Source organism: Monomorium pharaonis, chromosome 10 (genome assembly GCF_013373865.1).
Source record: "Monomorium pharaonis isolate MP-MQ-018 chromosome 10, ASM1337386v2, whole genome shotgun sequence".
In the NCBI taxonomy this organism is placed as follows: domain Eukaryota; kingdom Metazoa; phylum Arthropoda; class Insecta; order Hymenoptera; family Formicidae; genus Monomorium; species Monomorium pharaonis.
In genome coordinates this window covers 1,185,601-1,207,628 of record NC_050476.1, presented here as the reverse complement: position 1 = coordinate 1,207,628, position 22,028 = coordinate 1,185,601, and the positions used below count along the sequence as shown (strand labels likewise).

General features: G+C 37.1%; 3 protein-coding genes across 6 annotated transcripts in view; 2 read left to right on the top strand and 1 right to left on the bottom strand.

Annotated features, from left to right (window-relative positions):
* The window catches only part of LOC105830581, a 128,711-nt gene extending 116,730 nt beyond the window's left edge, over positions 1-11,981 (top strand). For both annotated transcript variants that reach the window (XM_036293255.1, XM_028193859.2), the window contains 18 exons: positions 4,531-6,585; positions 6,761-6,974; positions 7,334-7,422; positions 7,507-7,614; positions 7,711-7,792; positions 7,866-7,973; positions 8,065-8,229; positions 8,324-8,415; positions 8,515-8,625; positions 8,789-9,008; positions 9,107-9,234; positions 9,346-9,393; positions 9,469-9,533; positions 9,605-9,873; positions 9,994-10,230; positions 10,328-10,469; positions 10,543-10,757; positions 10,829-11,981. In XM_036293255.1, the coding sequence (XP_036149148.1) occupies positions 4,531-6,585; positions 6,761-6,974; positions 7,334-7,422; positions 7,507-7,614; positions 7,711-7,792; positions 7,866-7,973; positions 8,065-8,229; positions 8,324-8,415; positions 8,515-8,625; positions 8,789-9,008; positions 9,107-9,234; positions 9,346-9,393; positions 9,469-9,533; positions 9,605-9,873; positions 9,994-10,230; positions 10,328-10,469; positions 10,543-10,757; positions 10,829-11,070 (4,590 nt within the window). In that variant the 3' untranslated portion in view covers positions 11,071-11,981. The remainder of the gene's footprint in view (positions 1-4,530; positions 6,586-6,760; positions 6,975-7,333; positions 7,423-7,506; positions 7,615-7,710; positions 7,793-7,865; positions 7,974-8,064; positions 8,230-8,323; positions 8,416-8,514; positions 8,626-8,788; positions 9,009-9,106; positions 9,235-9,345; positions 9,394-9,468; positions 9,534-9,604; positions 9,874-9,993; positions 10,231-10,327; positions 10,470-10,542; positions 10,758-10,828) is intronic.
* On the bottom strand, positions 11,787-15,729 carry LOC105830582 (polynucleotide 5'-hydroxyl-kinase NOL9). 3 transcript variants are annotated; one of them, XM_012669979.3, is made up of 7 exons: positions 15,518-15,729; positions 14,864-15,060; positions 13,013-14,682; positions 12,750-12,937; positions 12,609-12,665; positions 12,331-12,530; positions 11,787-12,211 (listed from the first exon to the last, which is right to left on the bottom strand). In XM_012669979.3, exons 1-7 carry the CDS (start codon positions 15,550-15,552, stop codon positions 11,976-11,978), a joined length of 2,583 nt encoding a protein of 860 aa, XP_012525433.1. In that variant the 5' UTR covers positions 15,553-15,729; the 3' UTR covers positions 11,787-11,975. The 3 variants fall into 3 exon arrangements, with proteins under 3 accessions (XP_012525433.1, XP_012525432.1, XP_012525434.1); XM_012669978.3 differs by having other exon boundaries at positions 14,837-15,060; positions 15,518-15,728; XM_012669980.3 differs by having other exon boundaries at positions 14,837-15,050; positions 15,518-15,727.
* A 4,485-nt stretch (positions 15,730-20,214) lies between these two features.
* The window catches only part of LOC105831468 (trehalase), a 59,575-nt gene continuing 57,761 nt past the window's right edge, over positions 20,215-22,028 (top strand). Inside the window, exons 1-2 of the mRNA XM_036293256.1 lie at positions 20,215-20,928; positions 21,235-21,274. Of these exons, the coding sequence (XP_036149149.1) occupies positions 20,837-20,928; positions 21,235-21,274 (132 nt within the window). The 5' untranslated portion in view covers positions 20,215-20,836. The remainder of the gene's footprint in view (positions 20,929-21,234; positions 21,275-22,028) is intronic.

The window sequence follows — 22,028 nt, the reverse complement described above, 5'->3', positions numbered from 1 at the left end:
CCTCACCCCCGCGAGAATTTCACACCCTTCCGTCTCGCGTTTCGCGTATTCTTTTGTGTGTCGCGTTGAGAAAATAATTTAGAAAATAATTTCATGTAGTTAAAAATGCATTACGAGACTCTAAGTAGAGATTATATACACGGAGAGAGAAAGAGAGAGAAATGAAATAGGAATAATAATAGAGATAATAATGTTTTACATTCATCATGAAGACGTGTCATGAAGACAAAGGGGATGATAAGTATGACTTGTACAGATGTTGTATATTTAACCCTGGAATGCTGCTCGTATTTTTTTCTTACTTAGCACTACTCTGGAAAATTCACCCATATAATTAAAAATATTTTTTATGTCTACTTCATGTTTTCATGTCTTCATTTATTTTCTAAGATGCTGAGATAATTGAACTGACGCTATTTTAATTGAAGAAAAAGAAAAGATCTTATTTAATGTTATTTCAAGCTTTCAAAATTGTAGTAACAGAAACTGTACTAAACTTGAGTTGAGTAAAAATTCACTCCTCTCATCCGGAATTAAATATATTAAATATACTGAGAGATGACGAATACTCTTTGCACCTACGTGGTTCCATTCATTTCCGACGCGACAGAATATGATGCATACGAAGTGTACACCGCGGGAGAAATTAATTCGCGTAACCGGATTAAGTAGCCGAGGGAAAGGCATGCAAAAATCCGCGGGTCCTCATTCAAGTCTCCTCGTCACTAGACGCGCGGCGGCACGTCGGGAATCTCCCCGTTTTCCCGCGTAATGGAGCGAGGAATTATTTTCGGGCCGAAGTAAGGGAGAGGGTGGTGGGTATATTATCGCGGGTCGGAGGAAATCTCCTGCGCGGCTTTATCTCGGGGCGGGCCGAGTTTGCCATCCCCCTCCCTCTCTCTCTCTCTCTCTCTCTCTCTCTCCTCGGCGCGGCAACGAAATTCTGAATACGTCACTGGTGTCAACCCCCGCGCGGTAGGCAGCAGAGGGGTCGCGTACCCTTCCCCGTCCTCTGTGTCTGCGTGTGTGCATGTGCATACGTGTGGGCCGCACACGGCCGGAGTGTGTGCGGCGGTGAGAGGAACGCGCGGAACGCTTTATGAATGGAATGTTTCCACGCCAAGTGTGGCGAGAGAGGCACCCGTGTGTCCCGCGTGTAAACACAATAATACCGACGTTTCCATTCATCAGGTCGACCCCGGTGGAGCGGAGCGACCTCGAGAAATGCCTTTGGAGGCGCTACGTAAACCGTATGTACGCTCGCCTGTGTGTGCAATCGCCCTCCCGCTCTCTTTCTCTCCCTTTCTCTCTCTCCTCTTATCTTTTCTTTCTCTTTTTTTTTCGCGTCCTCGCCAACCCTCCGCATGGCCATTTAAAGGGCGATTTGGATCTCCGACCGTGCCGTCGCCGCCGACCTCGATTCATTTATCGCCCCTCGCGGTTGTTTCCGCATTCGCGAGTTCAGAGGCCGATTAGGTTGCGCAATTTGGCGCTCCTTGAAATTTCTTCGCTTCTAGTACCGCAATCGGGAACGTAATTCGACAATTAATGGAAGAACAGTCAGAAACGTCCGCGTGTCGGCGAACGTAACGAGAATTGCGTGCGCCGGCAACTGACGCTTACATCTGTAAATACTTAATCACTAGACAATGAAAGGTTTAACAAAAGGGAATAATATTTGAAATTTACACGGCGCGTTTCGTTGTCCTGAATACACTAAATAATGGGAAAATTGCGAGAAATGAAAAAGTAACTTCTTAATCAATTTAGCGAAGCAATATTTTATGGGCGGTAAGAGTAATTACTTAAGAATTACGAATAAAACACAATGAATGACCGCAAATATTGGACTGCGAATAAAAATATGCGAATGTGTGAAGCCTGCGTATAATCAAACCCAGTCGAAGACTATGTATCACGTAATTTTCGTCCGATGCGGAATGCAACCCATTTATGAGATTAATCTGAAAATAGTCACCTGATTTTTTTTTTAGTACAATGAATGAGTTTCATTTTCTCATTGCCGAGATATAAAAATCACCCCGGGTGATGCCATTCTCAGTTGATATTGTTAAATAACGTGCAATCGAAACGGCGCACTACCGCCAAGTAAGTTCGCATAAAACTGTTAATGACGAGCTTTCCCCCATTCAACAGGTCGACCGCGGTGCAAACCGGCCTCTAGATGCACGTTTTAGAGGCGCCACGTGCAGCACGCGTCGGCTCTCGAGGTTCTCTTTCTTCTGTACGACACCCCGGAGCCGGAAACGGATCGCGGTTTAAAGAGCAATTCGAATGCGGATCGCAGAATTCATATGCAACTCGCGCGTTGTCCAGATGTCTTTGTTTCCGCGCCGCCGCGGAAAAAAAAATAGCGCCGCTGCGTGGTCACCGACGCCGTCCGCGGTGAAATTATGCCTATTATATCAGCAGTAATAACATAATTATCGTGTGATTCAACGGTACACCCGCCTGCACGCCGGGAGCATTTTTCCCAAGCTCGTTTATATTTCATTTTATCGATCGCTTATTTGAAATAAGACATTGCGGCGCGGACACGCCGCAATTACCGCAGAATGGTAGGGTGGAGTAAAAGGCGGTTTTCAAGGGGGAGCGATGGCTACACCGTCCCGCTGATATTGAAATATTTATGCCCTATGCAAATTGCTTGATTTCTTCTCTTGGGTCTAGCGATACTCTTTTTATCTTGACTTCAGTTATATTATAGACATGGAATTGCACGTGTGTGTCGTATACGTAATCTTACATTTTTAACGCATCAAATATTTACAGATTCACGGAAAAAAAATACAGAGTTGACTCTCCTTTAGCGAGGACTAAGGAGAAAATCCCCGAGTCAGACGGAGCCGTAAAAATATTTGTCGTTAAAAAATCCTTTTCTTTTTTGTCAAGATGCGCGACAAAAATCTCCGTAAATACACAGACGTTTCAAAGTACAAAACCTAAAATAAGATAATTGCGTTATGCGCATACTGACATACATGCATATAAATGCGCATGTATATATTAAGTGCTTAATTAATCTTCTCTACCGAAGGATAAAATATTAAATCGCGTGTTGAAACATAGCCTGTGGAATTATTAATGTCCGCGCGCGTTTTCGCGTTATTATTCGCATCGCTGCGCCGTCGCGATTAATGCACTAAAATGCATTGTCGACGAATAAGGAGAGTCGCGCGCGTCGACTTTGCAGCGGACATTCATTTTGTAGCGCATCTACATTTCTTATGACTTCATACTTAATTCAGGTCTTCGTAGACTTCCGGGAAGTATTACTAGAGAGAAAGAGAAAGAAAGAGAGAGAAAGAGAGAGAGAGAGGGGGGGGGTTCATACTCCTGGTACGCATGCCAAATACGAAAGTGCGTGCAACTACCGAGAGGGCAAAGGGGGATATACATGTTGTCGGTGTTTGCGCCATGCACGAATATTACGCCGCGATCAAGAGCGGTGCTCGTCTCGCCGCGAGAGTACTGCTTCGCGTTTCGAGAGAGACTACCCTCTTCGACACGGCGCGGTAATATGAAAACCGCGTGTTTACCGCGGGCGGCGACGCACGGCCGAGGAGGAGGTTCAAGGAGGGATTAATTTAGGTTTAATTTTAATCAAGCGCCCGCGACCTCAATTTGTTTCTCTTTGAGAGACGAGATTTTTGCACGTACACGTGTACACGCGCGTGCGCACGCATACACACATGGGATACCACAGCAAGACCTGCGAAAACTTTCGTGATGGTCTCTCTCTCCCTCTCTCTTTCTTACTTCTTCCTTGTCCCCGGGACGCCAGGACTCTGTCAATGTTGCGAGTTACGTTTACCCGTGGGAAATCTGCTCACGGATGCGACGCGATCCAATACATTTTCTTTATACACTTTACTCTCTCGTAATTACGAAATAAGCAAACACATCCCGGATTATGGAGAGACTCTTTCGTGCGTCTCTCACTTCCGGTATTGCGTCGTTAATACAATTTCACGTGCCGCATATTCTCCCGCAGCAATCGTTCGATTATTCGTAATTGCACCATGAGCGGTACGATGCTTAATTTGGAGAAATAAGAGATTTATTTCCAAAATAAGTAATTTCAAAAACGTCATTACGTAAACTTTCGAACTTTAAAGAATATATTTTATATATTTACGTATATTTCTTGAAAATAAAATATTAATTATATTATATTGATAACATAATAAAATATTAAGGGAAAGGTGATTAAATTTATAAGAATATCTTGTGCACACAATGAAATTATCCAATATTCCATCTTCTATTCAATATCTCAACCTTTTTTCTTGCTTCAGTTTTTTGTTGACACCGCTGAAGAATATCGAGCTGCAATATAATAAATGTTCTAGAAATTACAATAATGTAATTGTAAAAATTCAAACGTCTCTCTTTAAAAAATTATGAAAGATTCTTGATTTTAGTATCTTAATTAATATCTTAATGTTATCAATATCTCTTATTAAATTAATTGCATCATCTTAAATTCTACGATCTTTAATCTTTCAGGAGCCAAGTCGAAAGCCGGACCAATGTAGAAGAGGCTCATCAAAATTGTCCTTGATAGCGAATGCTTGGGCCTTGTCCTGCGCCTTAGACCTGGGTTTGCTCCGAGAGTCTTCCCTCAAGGAAATCGTCATCGCGAGTTACTCGGATTTAAATTCTCTATCCACCACCGAGGACGCGGGGAAATCTTCAGATCTCGAAACGAACGATCGCGAGGATGGTGATGCGTGTAAGTCTACGAGTATCTTCGGTAACTCGTGGCCGTTCATTGACCCGACGCAAGTTAAACGGATCAGGAGGAAGCCTGCCCGAAGACGAAAGAGGAAAACGCGGCCGTGGTCGGTGAGACGGCGAAGGAGACCGAGGGAGGACATACATCCGAGAATCGATGGCGAAACGGCAGATCTTCCGACCGAGAGAAACACCTCGTTGCTGCGAAAATCCAAGCGAGAAAATCTCGCCGTATCGCATGATCGGTCAGCGAGATTATCGGCGAGGACAAACTCTTCGTCAATGCGATCCCGCACTTTCGTCGATGACGAGCGTTTGCCCGAAAGTTCAACCGACGACGAAGAAGTAATTAGTCAAACGACATCGGAGACGAGTTCCGCAGACGAGATCGCCTCAGTTGATTATTCCGGTTACTCCGGAGTCTACTCCCCTAGTCACGCGAAGGAAGACTCGCATAATCGGACGAAGTTATCGGAATATCCTGATTACTTCATGAACGTCCTGCGGATCGATAACAGTACCGAGAACAATGATTTCGACACCTGGAAAAATGTAACGTCGGTTTCCGATACGTCGAGGGATAACGCGCAAACCGCCAAGTTAGCGAAATTTGCGGAACAACGCGCATCGCGCAAGATCCCTGAGAATAAAAATGCTCCGCACCGAACCAGAAGAGCGTTGTCGAGAAAAAAGAAACTCGAGTTAAAAAAGAGCGGGGATGTGTCGAAGAAAAGAGGAAACAGATTGGTTGAACGAAACCGAGAAAAAATTTGCAATTCCGCAGAGTCTAATCATCGTAACCGTCGGCGAATCTCTCAAGATTTAGAGGAAAATTCTTCAAAAAGCAAGTCGAATTCGAGGGGCGCCTTTGCTGCTGGCACGCGTGATGTCGCGAAGGAAATTGCGGTACAGAAACGTTGCGACTGTAAGGCACGACGACGTTCTCACAATTTTACAAATACCACCTGCCCGTGTAAGAGAATGAGCTCGAAGGATGCAGCCGCCGCTATTATGCGAGATATTCAAGAGTGCATAAACACAAAAATTACAAAGGGTTCTGAGGATATTGGGAAAACGATTTCCAAAAGTGAGAAGGATATACTCGAGAACTCGAATTACAAGGATCTCAGTCAAAATGTCTCTATGGATTACGATTGGTTGGACAAGAACGAACCTAACAAATGCGACTCAATCGCGTCCAATGACTTGAAACAATCGTTCGATTTGGAAAAAGAATACAAACAAACAAATGTTGAAGATTCATTGGTCAACTTCAAGAAGCGTGGAAGGTATCGTAAAAAAAGACACAGATATTCGATTGATTGTAAACTCGATGAAAAAATGAACACGGCTTATCGAAGTGTTTTCCATGATTGCGTCGATTTCGATACTCCACAATCGACGTCTTCCTTGAAAATAAACATAGAGGAAAGTTGGAAATCGGAGGACAGTAGCGACAATGACGACGAGATCCATTCATCCTGGCGCCGATCAACCTTGGAATCCTCAACTGAAGAATGCGGTAATGAAGTTGGTGGCGCGTTGGTATTGGCTCGGAAGATCGTTACGGACGATTCGATAAAAGACGAAAAATCTGATGAGGAACACGAGACATTGAATAACGCATGTTACAAGTATCACGAAGATACTTTTTTGCCAACGGCAAAAGATAATTCTTTTCACGATTCGGATGGAAATTCTGAAGACGTGAAATTTATTAATCGCGACGATGCGAAGGATTTAATCACATATAGAAATAAAAATAGGACAATTACGAAATTGACATCGGATAGTAGCTTTGTTAAGGATGAAAACGATGATTCCAAGGTGAGTGAAATATTAGTTATACAGGGTACATATTTAATGTATGGGTATAACTTCAAAAATGAATTCAGGACACAAGTTCATATATATTATGGATCAATTTAATTCATTTACAGAGATATAAGTAATTTTATTAATATTGTAACAGATATACAATAATACATATATAATGTAATAGGTTCAAGATAGGGCTACGAAAAACTTGAAATTTACTAACAAAGTAAATGTAATGCGACAATGCGCACGTGACAGGGGTAACACTTTGGAGTACGATAGTGAAAGTAATAATCCACGTAGAGTAACCAGAGCTTTGGTAAAGATTAAAACCGAAAATCGTAAAGAATATCACACAGGCAAATTAGTATGGGGTTTCTTTGCAGGATGGTGGCCAGGTAAATATATTAATTATAATAATTACCAGATGCATGTAATGTGTTGTATGCAAAATGTAGCTCGTATTAAGAGTACCAATTTCAAATCTCAAAATTAACTATAGAAATTAAAGATGACATAATATTGATGTTTTTAACTAACATTGTTTTTGTTACGTAAGTGTAGATTGAAAGGTTTCTTACAAGAACCAAATAAATCCAGATGTTCTGTTTTTAAATTTAAATTTTGAATTTGTTTTTATTTTTGTACTTTCCAATCAAGGAAATCCTTATTCATTAGATATTAAACATTTGTCGATTATTTCAAGTGCAAGTTTCTCTTAAAAAAATTTTTTTTTACAAAAAATGTCATATTGCAGCACTGATCGTCGAAGCCGAACATGTAGGAATGGCGCCTGAGCCCGGCAAGTTGTGGGTCTACTGGATTGGAGAATCGCACATATCATTGGTAAATTAGTGAAATGTCGCAAACGTAAGAATCTTTTTTTTATTGATGGAAAAGGACAATGAAACGTAATTGATGTGATTTCAGCTTAAAGAAGAAACACAGATACAACCGTTCTCGAGGCACTTGGAGGAGCGACTGTCGCAACAGTCTCGTAAAAGTATTCGTACGCGCGCCATTGACGCGACTATACAGGTTCTTTGATAACTCTTCGAGAATAAAATTAAAGACAATAAGAATTACATAAGGAATTACTTCCAAAAATGCGATGTGCCGTTACGATTATTTTAGATACTTCGCCAACGTTTCAACTGTACTCTGACAAAGCCTTATTATTATTGGATACAACGAAACGTAGCTGATTTGGAGACACGTAAGTCTAAGACACGAATCCCTATGAATTTTCCCTTCATCATCGTGTTAAATAAAATTATTTGGTATAATAGTGGATGATTTAACGTTTTATCCATATCCGGAACACGTACAAGAGAGACTGGATAGTTTGAAGGAAATAAACGCTAAAGCTACTGAAAAATATATAGCAAAACAGAAAAGTACGACTTTTTTTATATCTATAATATATTCGTGTATGATATATTCTGTTTAAAACAATAATCTGTTAATTTAATAATGTCCACTTTACAGGAGAGTCACCTGTCAAGGAGTTACCGCCGCCGAAAAGGCAGAATACAGAAAAGAAAGATGTAAACACAAGTTGGGAACAGATCGATAATGAGCGTTTATGTTTGCAACACCAACAACCTGGTGTAATAACCTGGGGAAAGATCCCCGGACATTGTTGGTGGCCCGGTATAAGCGCATTCATTCTTTTTTTTTACTAATATTTGCTTAATCCTTCTTCATGTATCAAGTATATGAAGAATTTTTTACATATTTTTTTTAGCAATGATTATTGATTATCGCGACTGCTGTTTGAAAGAACCAAGTTTCGGTTGTCAATGGATTATGTGGTACGGCGATTATCAGGTTTCAGAGGTGACTAATTTTTTCATATTAATGATTTAAAGGGAAAACAATTTGCATATCCAATGTTTCTCTATGTAACAAATTATTTTATATCATGCATTTAATTAGGTACGTCATCTCGAATTTCTGAAATTTCACAAAGGAATAGAAAAAATGCGCGACTACATTCAAAATACTAATAGGCAACAGTATCTTGAAGGTGTGCTTCAGGCTTCCAAGGTAAAACATTTAAGTAATTATTTATCCGAGATGATCCATAAGATTATAAATGATTTATTTGAATGTAGCACGATTTATTGGAATGTGTGTTGCATGTATATGATAAATATTTTCTCATAAAAATTTCCAAAAACTTTTACGACATTTGAATCTGACTTTTTAGGATTATTGCTCACGTTTAGGATGCGACACGGATAACTGGACTTTAGATAATGTCTTTGAATATTTTTCAAATAATAGTCACCAATCGAATAACCAATTGCAAGTTTCAGACTCTAACAGGATATATGATAAATATTCCAGTGAGATTGTAAAAAGAATCAACGAATTCAAGTTCAAGTCAGATGTAGATGCTGAACGAAAGCGTGACATAAAAGCGAGCAGTGAGTTTAATTATCTATATATAAATCTATAAACATCTATATATAAATTAAAAAATTACTGCTCTTTGATATCGATTTAATATTTGCGTTAACCGTAGATGATCTTCGCCGCGCAATGTCAGGAGATTGCGAAATGGAAACATTATGTTTAAGATGTTTGAAAGTTCCTAAAGGTAAAAGAGAAGAACATCCGTTCTTTATAGGATCCTTGTGTAAAAAATGCTCGGTATGAGACAAAAGATACAGTTTTAAAATTATTTTTATCTAATTAACATAGCCAAATAAATTTTTAGCATAATAACAAGTATTTATCGCGCTTATTCTTATCTTTTTCTAGGACGAATTTAAACCGTGTATGTTCGTGCATGGTAACGATGGCAAGTGCGTAAGTATTCGGCAGTTCCGATGATATTTAGAGATTGAGATATTGATTGTTATTTTATTTCACGTTTGATTTCAGTTTTACTGTACCATTTGTGCCAGTACCGGGACCGTTCTTATTTGTGACTCAGAAGACTGTCCACGGTTAGTTCATATTTCTGCTTAGTTTTTTTGTCGCGTCGGAGTATAATTATTTAACGTGTTATTTATTTCAGTGTCTACTGTACAGCATGTTTGAAATTTTTAATATGTCCAAAATCATTCGACGATATGCTGTTGGAAGATCCGTGGGAATGTTTCCTCTGCAGGGATGAAAGCAAACAGCCCGCGAATATAATACTGCGTCCGCGATTAGATTGGAAAAAGAAATTTACACAAATGTTCCGCACAACCTCTGATCTCAAGTCTGACGTAGATATTACAAATTATAAGAAGCAAAATAAACCCGTGCGTGTACTATCGCTTTTCGATGGTTTAAGCACCGGTAAGAAAAACTTCGTATGTTTATAATTTATAAATATAATTTACAATTCTTTTTTTGCTGCCGCAAATGTACACTCGAAGGATTCAATATTAAATATTCTTTATGTTAAATATACAATAGGTTTTTTGGTACTTCAAAAATTGGGGCTTGTTGTGGAAGTTTATTACGCTAGTGAAATTGATGTAAATGCGTTAACGATTAGCTCCGCTCACTTCGGCGATCGTATTACTTATCTAGGAGATGTAAGGCGTATAACAAAGGAGAAAATTCAAGAAATTGCGCCAATTGATTTAGTAATTGGTGGATCACCATGCAATGACTTGAGTTTGGTTAATCCGGCGCGATTAGGTCTCCATGGTACTTATCGATTGTTCAATAAGCGTCTCTCAAAAGTTTTTGTAAGAAATTACGAATTTAATCTGATTTTAATTCACTCCTTCTCTTGTGATTGTAGATCCGAAGGGAACTGGCGTTCTCTTTTTTGAGTATACTCGAATTAAAAAACTAGTAGAGAAAGCTAACAAAGGTCGACACCTGTTTTGGTTATTCGAAAATGTCGCTTCCATGCCAACCGAGTATAGATTAGAAATTAACAAGTATATTGAAATGTTTATTAACAGGTTTATTAACATTATGAACGCGCAAAATTAATTCTTGTAATTATTATAGATATCTGGGACGAGAACCTGATGTCATAGATTCAGCAGACTTTTCGCCCCAGCACAGATTGAGACTTTACTGGCATAATCTTCCTTTTAATCCATATATGCCGCTGTTTGAAAGTCCGCAGGACGTTCAGGATAAGCTTACACCAAATTTGAACCGAAAAGCTCTTTGCAAAAAACTTCGTACAGTTACAGGCAGATCGGGTTCCTTATTACAAGGTATTTTTATCTCTTATGTTTTTATTTTTGTTGAAAGCAAAATTATACTAAAATTTCTATTGCTATTATAGGCAAAGCAGAATTAAAACCAATCATCATGAAAGGTAAAACTGATACCATTTGGATTACCGAACTGGAGGAAATCTTTGGTTTTCCACGACATTATACGGACGTGAAAAATTTATCTGCCACAAATCGACAGAAATTGCTTGGCAAATCTTGGAGCGTACAAACACTCACTGCCATATTACGACCTTTGTGCTCATATTTTAAGTGCAATGAAGATGAGACGAGCAAGAAATCTGTTTCTTAAAAAGAGATTTTTACTTCCGTAGCGCAAACGGTTAATGAAAATTAACAAAATTTGGCTCAGTAAAATTTTTATCGCGATTGAATTGTATAATCATTTTATATTATTTTTGAATCAATCTATGTGAATGCAATTTTATATACCTAAAATCTGTGTCTTCAATATAAACATATTGAATATGATATTTCTTAATTCAATATTTTGTATATAAAAAGTGCATGCATACATAAACACGTTCTCTCTTTCTTACTCATTCACATATATAAAATTGTACATCACCCAATATCGAACTTTTTGTATTACATAATTTATCGAATCATATATACAGCATAATCTTTAATTATATGTTAAAATATATTTTTTTATAATTTTATGAAACAATTTTATTAATATATAAAATTATTAAACTAATATGATATACGAACTCTATACGTATACACACATAAATATCAGATGTATACACATATAAATATCAGTGATTAAAATAAAAAAAGAGATCTAAACATAAATCGTTTAGACTTTATTTTATGACTTTATTTTAAGAAAGAGTGCTCCATTCACTCCTCTGAAATATGGACATATGATTAACAATTATTCTGTATATATGTATCAGTATTAAATTATTTAATTTCAAAATACATTTTGTGTGAAAATGCAGGTTTACCTCTAAAAGACAAATATTACGATATGTATCTCGAAATGAGCTACACTTATATAAATATTATATATATAGTAGTGATCTTTAATTTGAAACAAAAAATGTAATTATTACAATGTCCTGTAACATATTACATCTGCTAGTGTAGTACATTTGTTCAGATATTCTTGTTTTATTTAACAAGAAATTAACAACCGTTTATAAAAAAATGTACCAAGGTGTATATCAAAATATACGTTTACCTGATTTATTATGATTTATTAGATTTATTTTGATATCTCATGCGGAAGTATCCTCTACGAGGCTCGCGACTTGTCGGTAGCGCTGCGTCTCCACCAACATAAGGAGCACCTTGATTCAATTGCAACAATGGCGGAGGAACTGGCATACAACCTGCCAAGCAGTTTACATGCTGCATGATCGATATCGACAACGGAGTGTTTATGTACACTTCCTGTCGTTCCATGTCGACACCTCGAATTATTCCTACGTAATAATAGAAGACATGTTTATAATATTTGCTTAAATATTTCCTATTCATATTCATTTTAAAAACATTTCAAAAATGTTTACTAGAAAAGAAGTTCAAAAATATCAGTGCATACCGAATCCGTAGCATGTACATAAAGGAGATCTTTGCGTCAGTACTCGGAGACTAGAGATGTTATCGGACTCCTGCGAAGACTCCTCTGTTAAATCTATACCACATAGTGCTACAATATTACCATTTATGACACTTAAAGCGTGTGACGCAGGTACTCCGAATAATCGTTGAGGTATAATGCATAAGGAAGAAAAGGGTGCCCTATAAATATATATCAAGATATTTGTCATTGACTGCATTACTTAACATTCGCATGCCAATTAGATACAAGATACTGACGTATATGGCACTGCTTTGTTAATATTAAGTGAAGATCTCGCATTGTTCTGAAAATGACTGAAATAGCAAACAAAGTAAAAATTACAGAGACTTATAAAGTTCATGAAACAATGTCAGATACACTCATAATATAAAACTTACAAGGAATCATTTTTATCACAAACTAGACCGCTGAAATAAGAAATCATCATAAGCTCACGTTGCTGATACGGCTCCATGTTCCATTTGTTTGTGACGGTCTCTGCCTGTGAGTGTATTATGCGCAAATCGTGCTCACACGACCTATTCCAATCGATGAATCTTTCGTCGCAGAACGTAAATGAACATTCCTGTTAAATGTTCATTCTTCAGGAGAATTAATCACTCAATAACATATTTATTTTACTATCAAAGAAGTGTGTTACCTGTTTATTTACAACTTTCGCGCTGAGAAAGTCGTCGTAATTGTTCTTCTTTTTCGACGACATAATTTGCAGAATAATGGATGGTCTGATTAGCTTTATCGTAAGGATCATGATGTTCCAACCGAGATTCTTTGTGAAGCCCATTGTGTTCACTACAATAGGAAAACGAGACAGGACGGGACATTTCTTTAATCTCTCGATCAACATCTTGATGCCTTCCAGGTAGCGCGTGATGCATTGGCTAACGTTTATTTCATCAATGAACAGCTGGTAAACCGGCGTCTTCAGATGCGTGAAATTTGGTCCCATTAACGGTTCCTCGATTAAGCTGTACGAGATGCAGCCAGGCGGCGTGCATTCCGTCTGTCCGGGATCCACGTCCACCAAAACCACTTTTTCCGACTCACGCAATAGGCTATTGATCAGACATCGCACGCTGGTGGACTTGCCAACATTCTGACCACCGGCGATCAGTGTGCAGGACCATTCGTTCGCACGCCAGCGATTTAGCATCTCTTCCGTGATATCCTTAGTGATGCAGGGATCGATAATCATTCGTCTGTAGTTAAAATCGTCGTATTGCCCGAGAAGTAGATGCGCTTGCAGTAATATCTGGGCTCGCTTGGGATCCGTCCATGAGATGTAGTGCGAATTTTTCACGTTCGGAAACAATTGGAAGTATGGGAAAAATGTCTTCAGAAAAAGCGTCAGAGTGTTCTCGAAATTCTGTAGCACGAGAACGGCGGTTCCTGGACAAACGTTATCAATATCAATTTGCAGCTCGCTCTCCGAGTCTCGAGTGATGCCCTCCGAGGCGAGCGCCGTCCACACATCATCGATACTATCCTCTGGGAATTCCTCACTAGTCTCTATGGCGACATTACTATATCCACGTGGAGAGTATACCTCTGTGGTACCGCTCGATTTGTTTAGTATAGAACCGTAAATTTTCACAGCGCCATATAACACTCTTATCAACAGCTTGCCAGTAAAGCAGAATCTACTGCGACTTTCCATTTTGACGATGACTATGTTTCTTATGCTGTAAACCTTTGGCGACTTCTGATTACTACTAGGTTGCTGGAGCAAATTGACGCGATTTTTGTGCCTAGGATTACCGCATATCTTCGTACTGCTATCAAGATCCATTAATCTAGGACTTCTATTTTTGACAAATTCTTTGCACATAGGACTTCTGACAGGACTGCTTATATTATCGGCTTTGATGTCTCTTAATCTATTATCACTAACGTCTTCAATTTCATCATTATGATTTGCATTCGATGGCACAGGTGCCGCCTGCTCTGGATGTCTAATTTGCATATCGGCGCTGCATTGAGAATTTATGGAATCTGCAACTGTCATACTCGTACCTTCCCTCAAAAATTCATTAACGTTAAAGACATCACTGTAAGATGTTCCCTTGTTTAATCCTGTCTTTTGTGCCTGTTGAAATATTGGTGGTAGATTTATTGAAGTGACACCGTCTGAGAGCATGTCAATCACCAATGGTGAACCTAAATTTCTTTCTTTTCTGGGAGAGATTTGAGCCGAAACGTCATTTGTATCCATCTTTTCCTTAAATTTAGACAATTGCCAATTAGATTGGTTGATTTTTTCATTTGCCTGCTGCTCAAAATCACACAGTTTTAAAGGATTATTCACAAAACCTGAAATTCAAATGCAAACTTAAACATATTAACAAAGATATCCTAATTTACCTGGAATGTGCATGAAAATGAATTGATAATGTAACTGGGAAAAAGAGTTAACTGTCTATTTTTTATATTGAATATGAATTACAAAATGTTTCATTAATAGTACCTTCATTGTCAAAACGCTGTTTCTTACGTTTAAACTTGATCTTTCCTCTTCTGTCTCCAAGAGGACGACTTGATCTGCCAGCTGAAGGAATATTTTGCCTACCACTAGCATCATCTACCAAATTTGTAGTAGTATCCCTATGAGGGTTCTTACAACCACGATGTGTGAACATTGTTTTATTGTAAAGGCAAGCTTTTTGTTTTTTGTCAGGTTTCTGTAAAGGCCTAAACACAATGCCAGGCAACAGGTAATAGGAACAAGAAATAAAGAAAAAGAAAAAGAAAGATCCTTTCTCTCTTTCATTATTTCTATTCCTATTGCCTGGCATTGTGTTTATAAAAACATAACAAAACAATGTGATATTTCATATAATTTGTATAATACTATAAATTATCATTATTATATGACCTCAATCAAATTCTGATTGAATTTAATTTGATTGATTCAACACCTGTTTTGTTTGTGAATAGAAATATTGATTTCTTTATTGCTTAACATTTGGAAAGAGATTAAAATAAGTTCAATGACTAAAATAATTAGAAAATTTTTTAGAATAAATAATCAAATAACTCTGTTAATTAATAATAATCGGGGATAAAATTAATAAATATCCTCGTTTGATCTCGCATTATATGAATTTTCGGCGAATTTAACTTGTTTGGCTCAAAATTGAATAATTACCTAGTTATCTTGTCCCTCGCCTTTTTTACTATCATTGGTAAAAATAATATATTACGATAGAGATCACAATATATACTATTTGTTGTGATTACAAATTTTTATAAACGTTCCAAGGTTCCAACCTGCAATAAAACTTCTCACTACTTTGCACGTGTTTTATCTTACTCTCCGACCGTCTGCGACTATCACCGATTCACACCGATTGCAAACGAAGCTTAAGATCCAGTTATCAGCAGAGAGCGCACAGAGGAACCTGAGAGGGCTGAGAGCGGCCATCGCGTCGTTTTAAGATGTTTTTATCAGCGCCTCTATGTGCACAAAATGTGCACATTGAACATTGTAGTCAAATATCTATGAATCCCGTAGGTAATGTGCATGACTTTTTGGGTCTCTTCTATGCTATGTCCACGTATATTTGGTTCTGTTTCATGTTATACTCATAAATTTTACAATTATGTGGTGGAAGTAGAAAATAGAAAATAAACCTTACAGCCGTTCAAGTTTTTTAAGTTTGACAAATGAAGAGACGCAGGTATTTCTTAGAGGTATTTCGCAGAGGTTCTTAGAGTTCCAGAGGTACCAGAGGTACATCAAGAGATTCTTGTATAAATGATACAGTAAATTAATTTACATATATTTCGAATATTGACAATACTATTGTAATGGTAACATTTGTTCTAAATGGCTATTAAATAGGTAAGTGCAGATCACAGAGTAAGGCCTATTTTCAATGTTTGATGGACATGCAGGATACCAAGTGGCTCTTACAGCGAGATTACATCTACAGGATAATCCTAGTATGTATTGTTTTTGCAAAAATTATTACCAGAGATAATTTTTAATGTGTATGATATATATTTATATTAATAAACTGTGTTTGTAAAAAAAAACAGGAAAGGTTACTGGCCATACCAGGCAATATGCTATTGAATGAAGATGAGCATGAACTGATAAAGGGCAGAGATCTAGTTACAGGTGCTATAGAATTAACGTACAGACAAATGAATCAAATGATGGAGATGAAGGCTCAAAATGGTGATGGTGGTTGTAATATTAGTGTTAATATCAAACCATTTCTATAATCACAACCCGAAGTACAATCTTTAGACTTGGACAGTTGCAATCTTACCGAACAATATTGTATTATTGTTGCCACGGACGGACTGTGGGATGTAGTAACGGATAAAACAGCGGCAGCAATACTTGGAAAAATTCTTGCACCTGATACTCCATCATTAGAATACAGGTATTATTACAAAGAGAATATTAGAGGAAGACGAAAATTAACTACGATTTAATTGTGTTAAGATACAATGTATATTTGATTTTTACAGACTGACAATGGGTGCTCAAGAATTGGTGCAAGTGGCCAGAGGTTGGTTAATCGGTAAAGTATGGATAGGAAAACCAGAGAATCCTAACGAAGCAGATGAAAAATCTTCGCCTATAGCATCGGTAGACGATATTAACGCATTAGTGGTACCTTTGTACCCTTATTTATGTGAACATTTACAATGGCTAAAAACGACGCAGCAAGAACGAAAATATGCTGTGGATTCCCTAGCAACAATGTGCTTCGATTATCCTATTTCTAATAGATCTGCCGATAATCCTGCATAATGAATCATTACGATTATTGGATAAAGTTATTACTCAATATACAGCTAACGAATTACATTTATTTGTATTGTTACAAAGATTCATCATCTATTGTCGCAATGATTTTCTAGATTTTATCGTAGAATAATTAGCGATTTAAGTGCACAGTTGCCGTATATTCTCCATAGTTCTTTTCGCTAAAATATTAAATTATTGCATACTGCCACATATGTACAGAGCGATTGTTAAGTATTCTATGAGATTTTAAGGGGTGATTTCTTACACTAATTCAAGACAAATATTTCATACGATCAAAATGACTTAGTATTAAAGATATCAAAGTTACAGAAAAATTTTTTTAATTTCGAAAATTACTCAAAATTTTGTATGCAACTTGGTATATGTTTAAAATAACCGAAGTAGTTTTTGTAAATTTTAAGTAAATAAAATTTTTTCTGGAACTTTGATATCTTTGGACATATGATTATATGAAGTTTCCATCCTGAATTAGCGTGAATTATCTCTTGAAATCTTTTAAAGAACTTAATGACTGTCTTATATACACATAAATATGTTAACTACAAAAGGCTATATTCTTATTTTATTTAAGTAAACATTCCACTGTGACATTTTATGTATATAAATCATATAGATATAAGCATTAATTTCTGGATTGTTATTACACGCAGAGATTTAATACTGGTAATATCAAATTAACCAGTGATTAATTATTTATTTTGAGTATTAAAAGCATTAACAATGTTCTTAATATTCAAAATAAGTAATTGAAATTTCCGTAAGGGAATATGTAATTACAAACTGTATGTACACAAGGTAATATCAAAATATTAATATTTTTATATTGCTTTTGAGGCAAGCATATGTTACCATTTACTATTTTGAACATATATATTGTAACGTTCAATCTTTATAGAAATTATTTTTATGTTAAAAACATTAACTCTATGACTACAAACGTATGCATGTATGTATGTATAATTAAGATTGAGAACATTACATTAAAAGTGAACAAAATCTTAAGGATATAATTAAAAATGTGTTTGCACACATTTTTTGATTTATTGCCTTCTATATCTATATTTCTCTCATTCATTACGAACGATGGAAAATGTTTTGCACATTATGTAGTCAAAGAAATAGCTGGTGAAATTGTAAGTATGAATCAAGTAATCAATGGGTGCGTTTGGTAAAGCAAATCTGAAGCGTCTGGAGGCACCGTTGACACATTCTGTCTTTGTTATTTATTGGCATTGAATAAAGATAGTGTGAGGTAAAAGAGCACTCCGACGTCTCAGATTTGCTTTGCCGAACTCAGTAAATGTATGTGTAAAAAATTGTACATAAAGAGAAAAAGTATTGCTTTCTTTTTCATAGTAATCATGATAATAATTAGACTTTACGACATCATGTATCACATAATTCTATATTATATTAATAAATATACAAACACATCATATATACGTGTATTTTTACTCTGGTAATCTTGAAAGATATTTCTTGCACTGTGCACACTATAATTACGATGATATATGTAAGTAATTCTGAATATATCTTTCTCTCTGTAAATATCATTGAAGATTTTAAGTCTCAGGCAATTTTTCGATTTTGAATTATTGAGTAAATATATAGTAAACAGAAAGGGGATTAGCTGTCCTTTTTAAAAAGTGATTGACATTAATGGTCAAAAGATATCGTTTTTCCTCAGTCCTGTTTTGTGCAACAATAAACGAAAATCGAAGTTCTTCAAATTCACAGCGTTTCCGGAAAAGTTAACGTACGTACCATTTCCCGTTTATTTGTAAGAGAATATGGGAATCATTTTCGCACGCATATAACATCAGAATTTGTACTCACCGAAACTGGATCGGCTTCGAATCACATTGTGTCGATTGTGATCGATGAAACGACATTGCTTGTTGCGAAGAACCGTGGCAAGTTGGCAACTGATACGCTTTGCTGATCGTTCCGTCATTTTAATCGACACTCCTGACTAAAATTCGCACTTGCTACACACGCACATACTTTATTCGGCAATCCCGATATTACGGATAATATATCACACGAGTAAAACGTAAACCGCGCGCGAGAATTTCACTTGGCGCGACCGTTACATTTGAAAAAATACGTGAAAAGAACGACTCGTCTGATTGGTGGCGAAAATCAACATGGCACGAAAGTGGCGTCACGTAACTTCATGGAAACGCAGGCCGAGGAAAGCCGTTGAATGAAAATTACGCGCCGAGACACAACGGAGACAAATTCGTTTCGATAATTTTCTATTTTGTATGCTCGCACGACAACTAGTAGCACTTCACTTCACTTCACTTAACTGGCACTCGCGACATTCTACCGACGTATTCCCTTTGAGCAAACGCTTTGCTCGAACGCGCACGCGAACACTTCACTCGAAACCGAAGGCAAACGCGCTTTACACATAAATACGACCTTTGCTATGATCTCACATAACTCGCGTATCGTTTGCTAGCAACACCGTACCTGTACAACATCGCACAATACGAATTCTGAACACGCGAGACACGCAGAGACACGCACGGACACGCACGGAGTCGACAGAGCGTCTGATCGGCGCTGGAGCGCGGAGCAATATGGCGGCGGCAGCGGCGTACGTGACTCGGCGGTAGTCGGCGCAGGCGCGGCGAGTCAACAAGTCGGTCGCCTAGCAACGCCGAGTGGCGCCGACTAGCGCCGAGTACCGCCGAATGTATCTGCTAACGGTCACGTCCGCTGCTGCTGCCATGTTACCTTGCGTTCCAGCGCCGGTCGGATGCTCTGTCGATTCCGTGCGTGCGTGTTGCGTCGTGCTAGGATAGTATTCATTTGTTAGGCCAAAGGCAGAGAACAAGACGTAGATGTCGCAGTCGTAGTCGTAGGGTAAGGCAGAGAAAAACGTAAGTCGTACATTTCGTAGTATACTATTCTAGACTCTAGAATAGTAGTATATTACGACTTACGTTTTTCTCTGCCTTACCCTACGACTACGACACCTACGTTTCGTTCTCTGCCTTCGGCCTAAAGCTCAGTATCGTGCGTTTGGTTTCGAGTAAAGTGTTTTTGCTCGAAGGGGATACGTTCGGTAAAATATCGCGAGTGCCAAGTGAAACGCTGTTAGTCTTGTGATCATACGAGAAGATATTCGTTGTGTCTCGGCATTCTTTGAAACGGTCGCTTTTCTCGAGTTGCGTTTCACGACATTACGTGACGTCACTCGTCACACCACTTTCCCGCCGTCATCTTCGCTTCTATTAGTCAAACGTTCCGTTTTTCTCAGAAACTTTCGTACATTCCACGATTTGTGTTGTTATGGTATCGAGTGCCGATGCAATAACGGACGATACGTTAACTTGTTGTGGAATTGATTGTATTCGTTTAGGAAGTGCAGCATCGTGTGCACGTCGCATTGTTTTCGTGTCATAAACTTTTCGTGTACACGTACTCGGTCCAAAAGGACAAGCTGAAGTGCCGCGCGCGTTTTACTCGCGTTCGTGTGCGATTTATCCTCGGAATGCAGAGTAATTTTTATCGACGTATTTTCGCGAGTGAATCTGGTTTCATTGTTTCGCGTGGGAATCGCATTTCTTCCCGTTGTCCTTCCCTTTGAAAATGACAATGGAGTGATCGGGAGTGTCGTACAAAGTATCGCGATTTTGCATTCCGATTATTACAAGAAATCTTGCACGAATGTCACAAAGAAGCAACGATAAGGCAAAATTCAAAGGGACGAGGAGGAGAAGAAGACCTAGGAAAGAAGGCATCGGCGGAGCAACCTATGTGTAAGTAATTTATTATTGATTTAGAAAATTAAAAAAAAAAAATTTTTTATGTAATTATTAAAATTTTCTTTTTGAATTTATATCTAAACATTTTTGTAGATGTAGTTTAATTTTTAAGTATATTTAATGAATAAAAATCGAACACGTACACGTAATAAGCAACACAATAAGTACAATAAGTATATTTAATGCATAAATGAAAATTGAATACATACACGTATTCAATTTTTATTTATTCATTAAATAGATATCGTTTGAAATATTGATTGAGAATTTTTTTAACTTGTACATTTTCATATGTTACAGATTCATGCAGTTTCAACTCCGTTGTTGCGCATCAGTGTTGGTAAGTCAAACCATGTTTATCTTAAATTAAGACAAATTTATACATGAAAACTATATCACATATCAGAGAAAAGCCTGAGAGTAATTCATATTGTCTACATAAAAAAGATTTGTATAAACTTAACATAAATAATATGTCAATAACATACATGGATGTAATCTTGAAAAAAGACCTATTACAGAAAGATCTGATTTTGTTATATTAAGAAAAGCAAAATAGGCACAATTTCTTATCATTTTAACATTTCTTATTATAGCATATTGAAATTTGTGAGCAACTGATGATTGAAAGTTATTCTTCGCCAGTTGATAATGTAAAAAGCAGTTTTTACTAACTGATTTTTTAATATATCTTTGAAAACAGATTTTAAAGAATATTTAAAATTAACTAAAACTAATATTCAAATAAAACATTAACATATTTACAACGTATGCGTATATACAATATATATATTTATACATATATATACACACAATATTTAGTTTGAAATTTGTAGTCTATACAAAAATGTTCTAGAAATATTCTTTTTTAGCAATCAAGTTATGAATTCTATTTTAGACAGCAGACATAAAATTGTAGGTACTATTTTGTTCACTTACCTCAATTACAGATTATATCTAATTAAGTATATCTAAAAATCTTCTATTTCAACTAATTGCTAATTTGTGTTCTAAATATCTAATTGCTAAATAGCTGTTTTAACGTTAATAAAATTTTCCTTTGATTGCAAAAAAAATCAATCGAATGAGGGTTG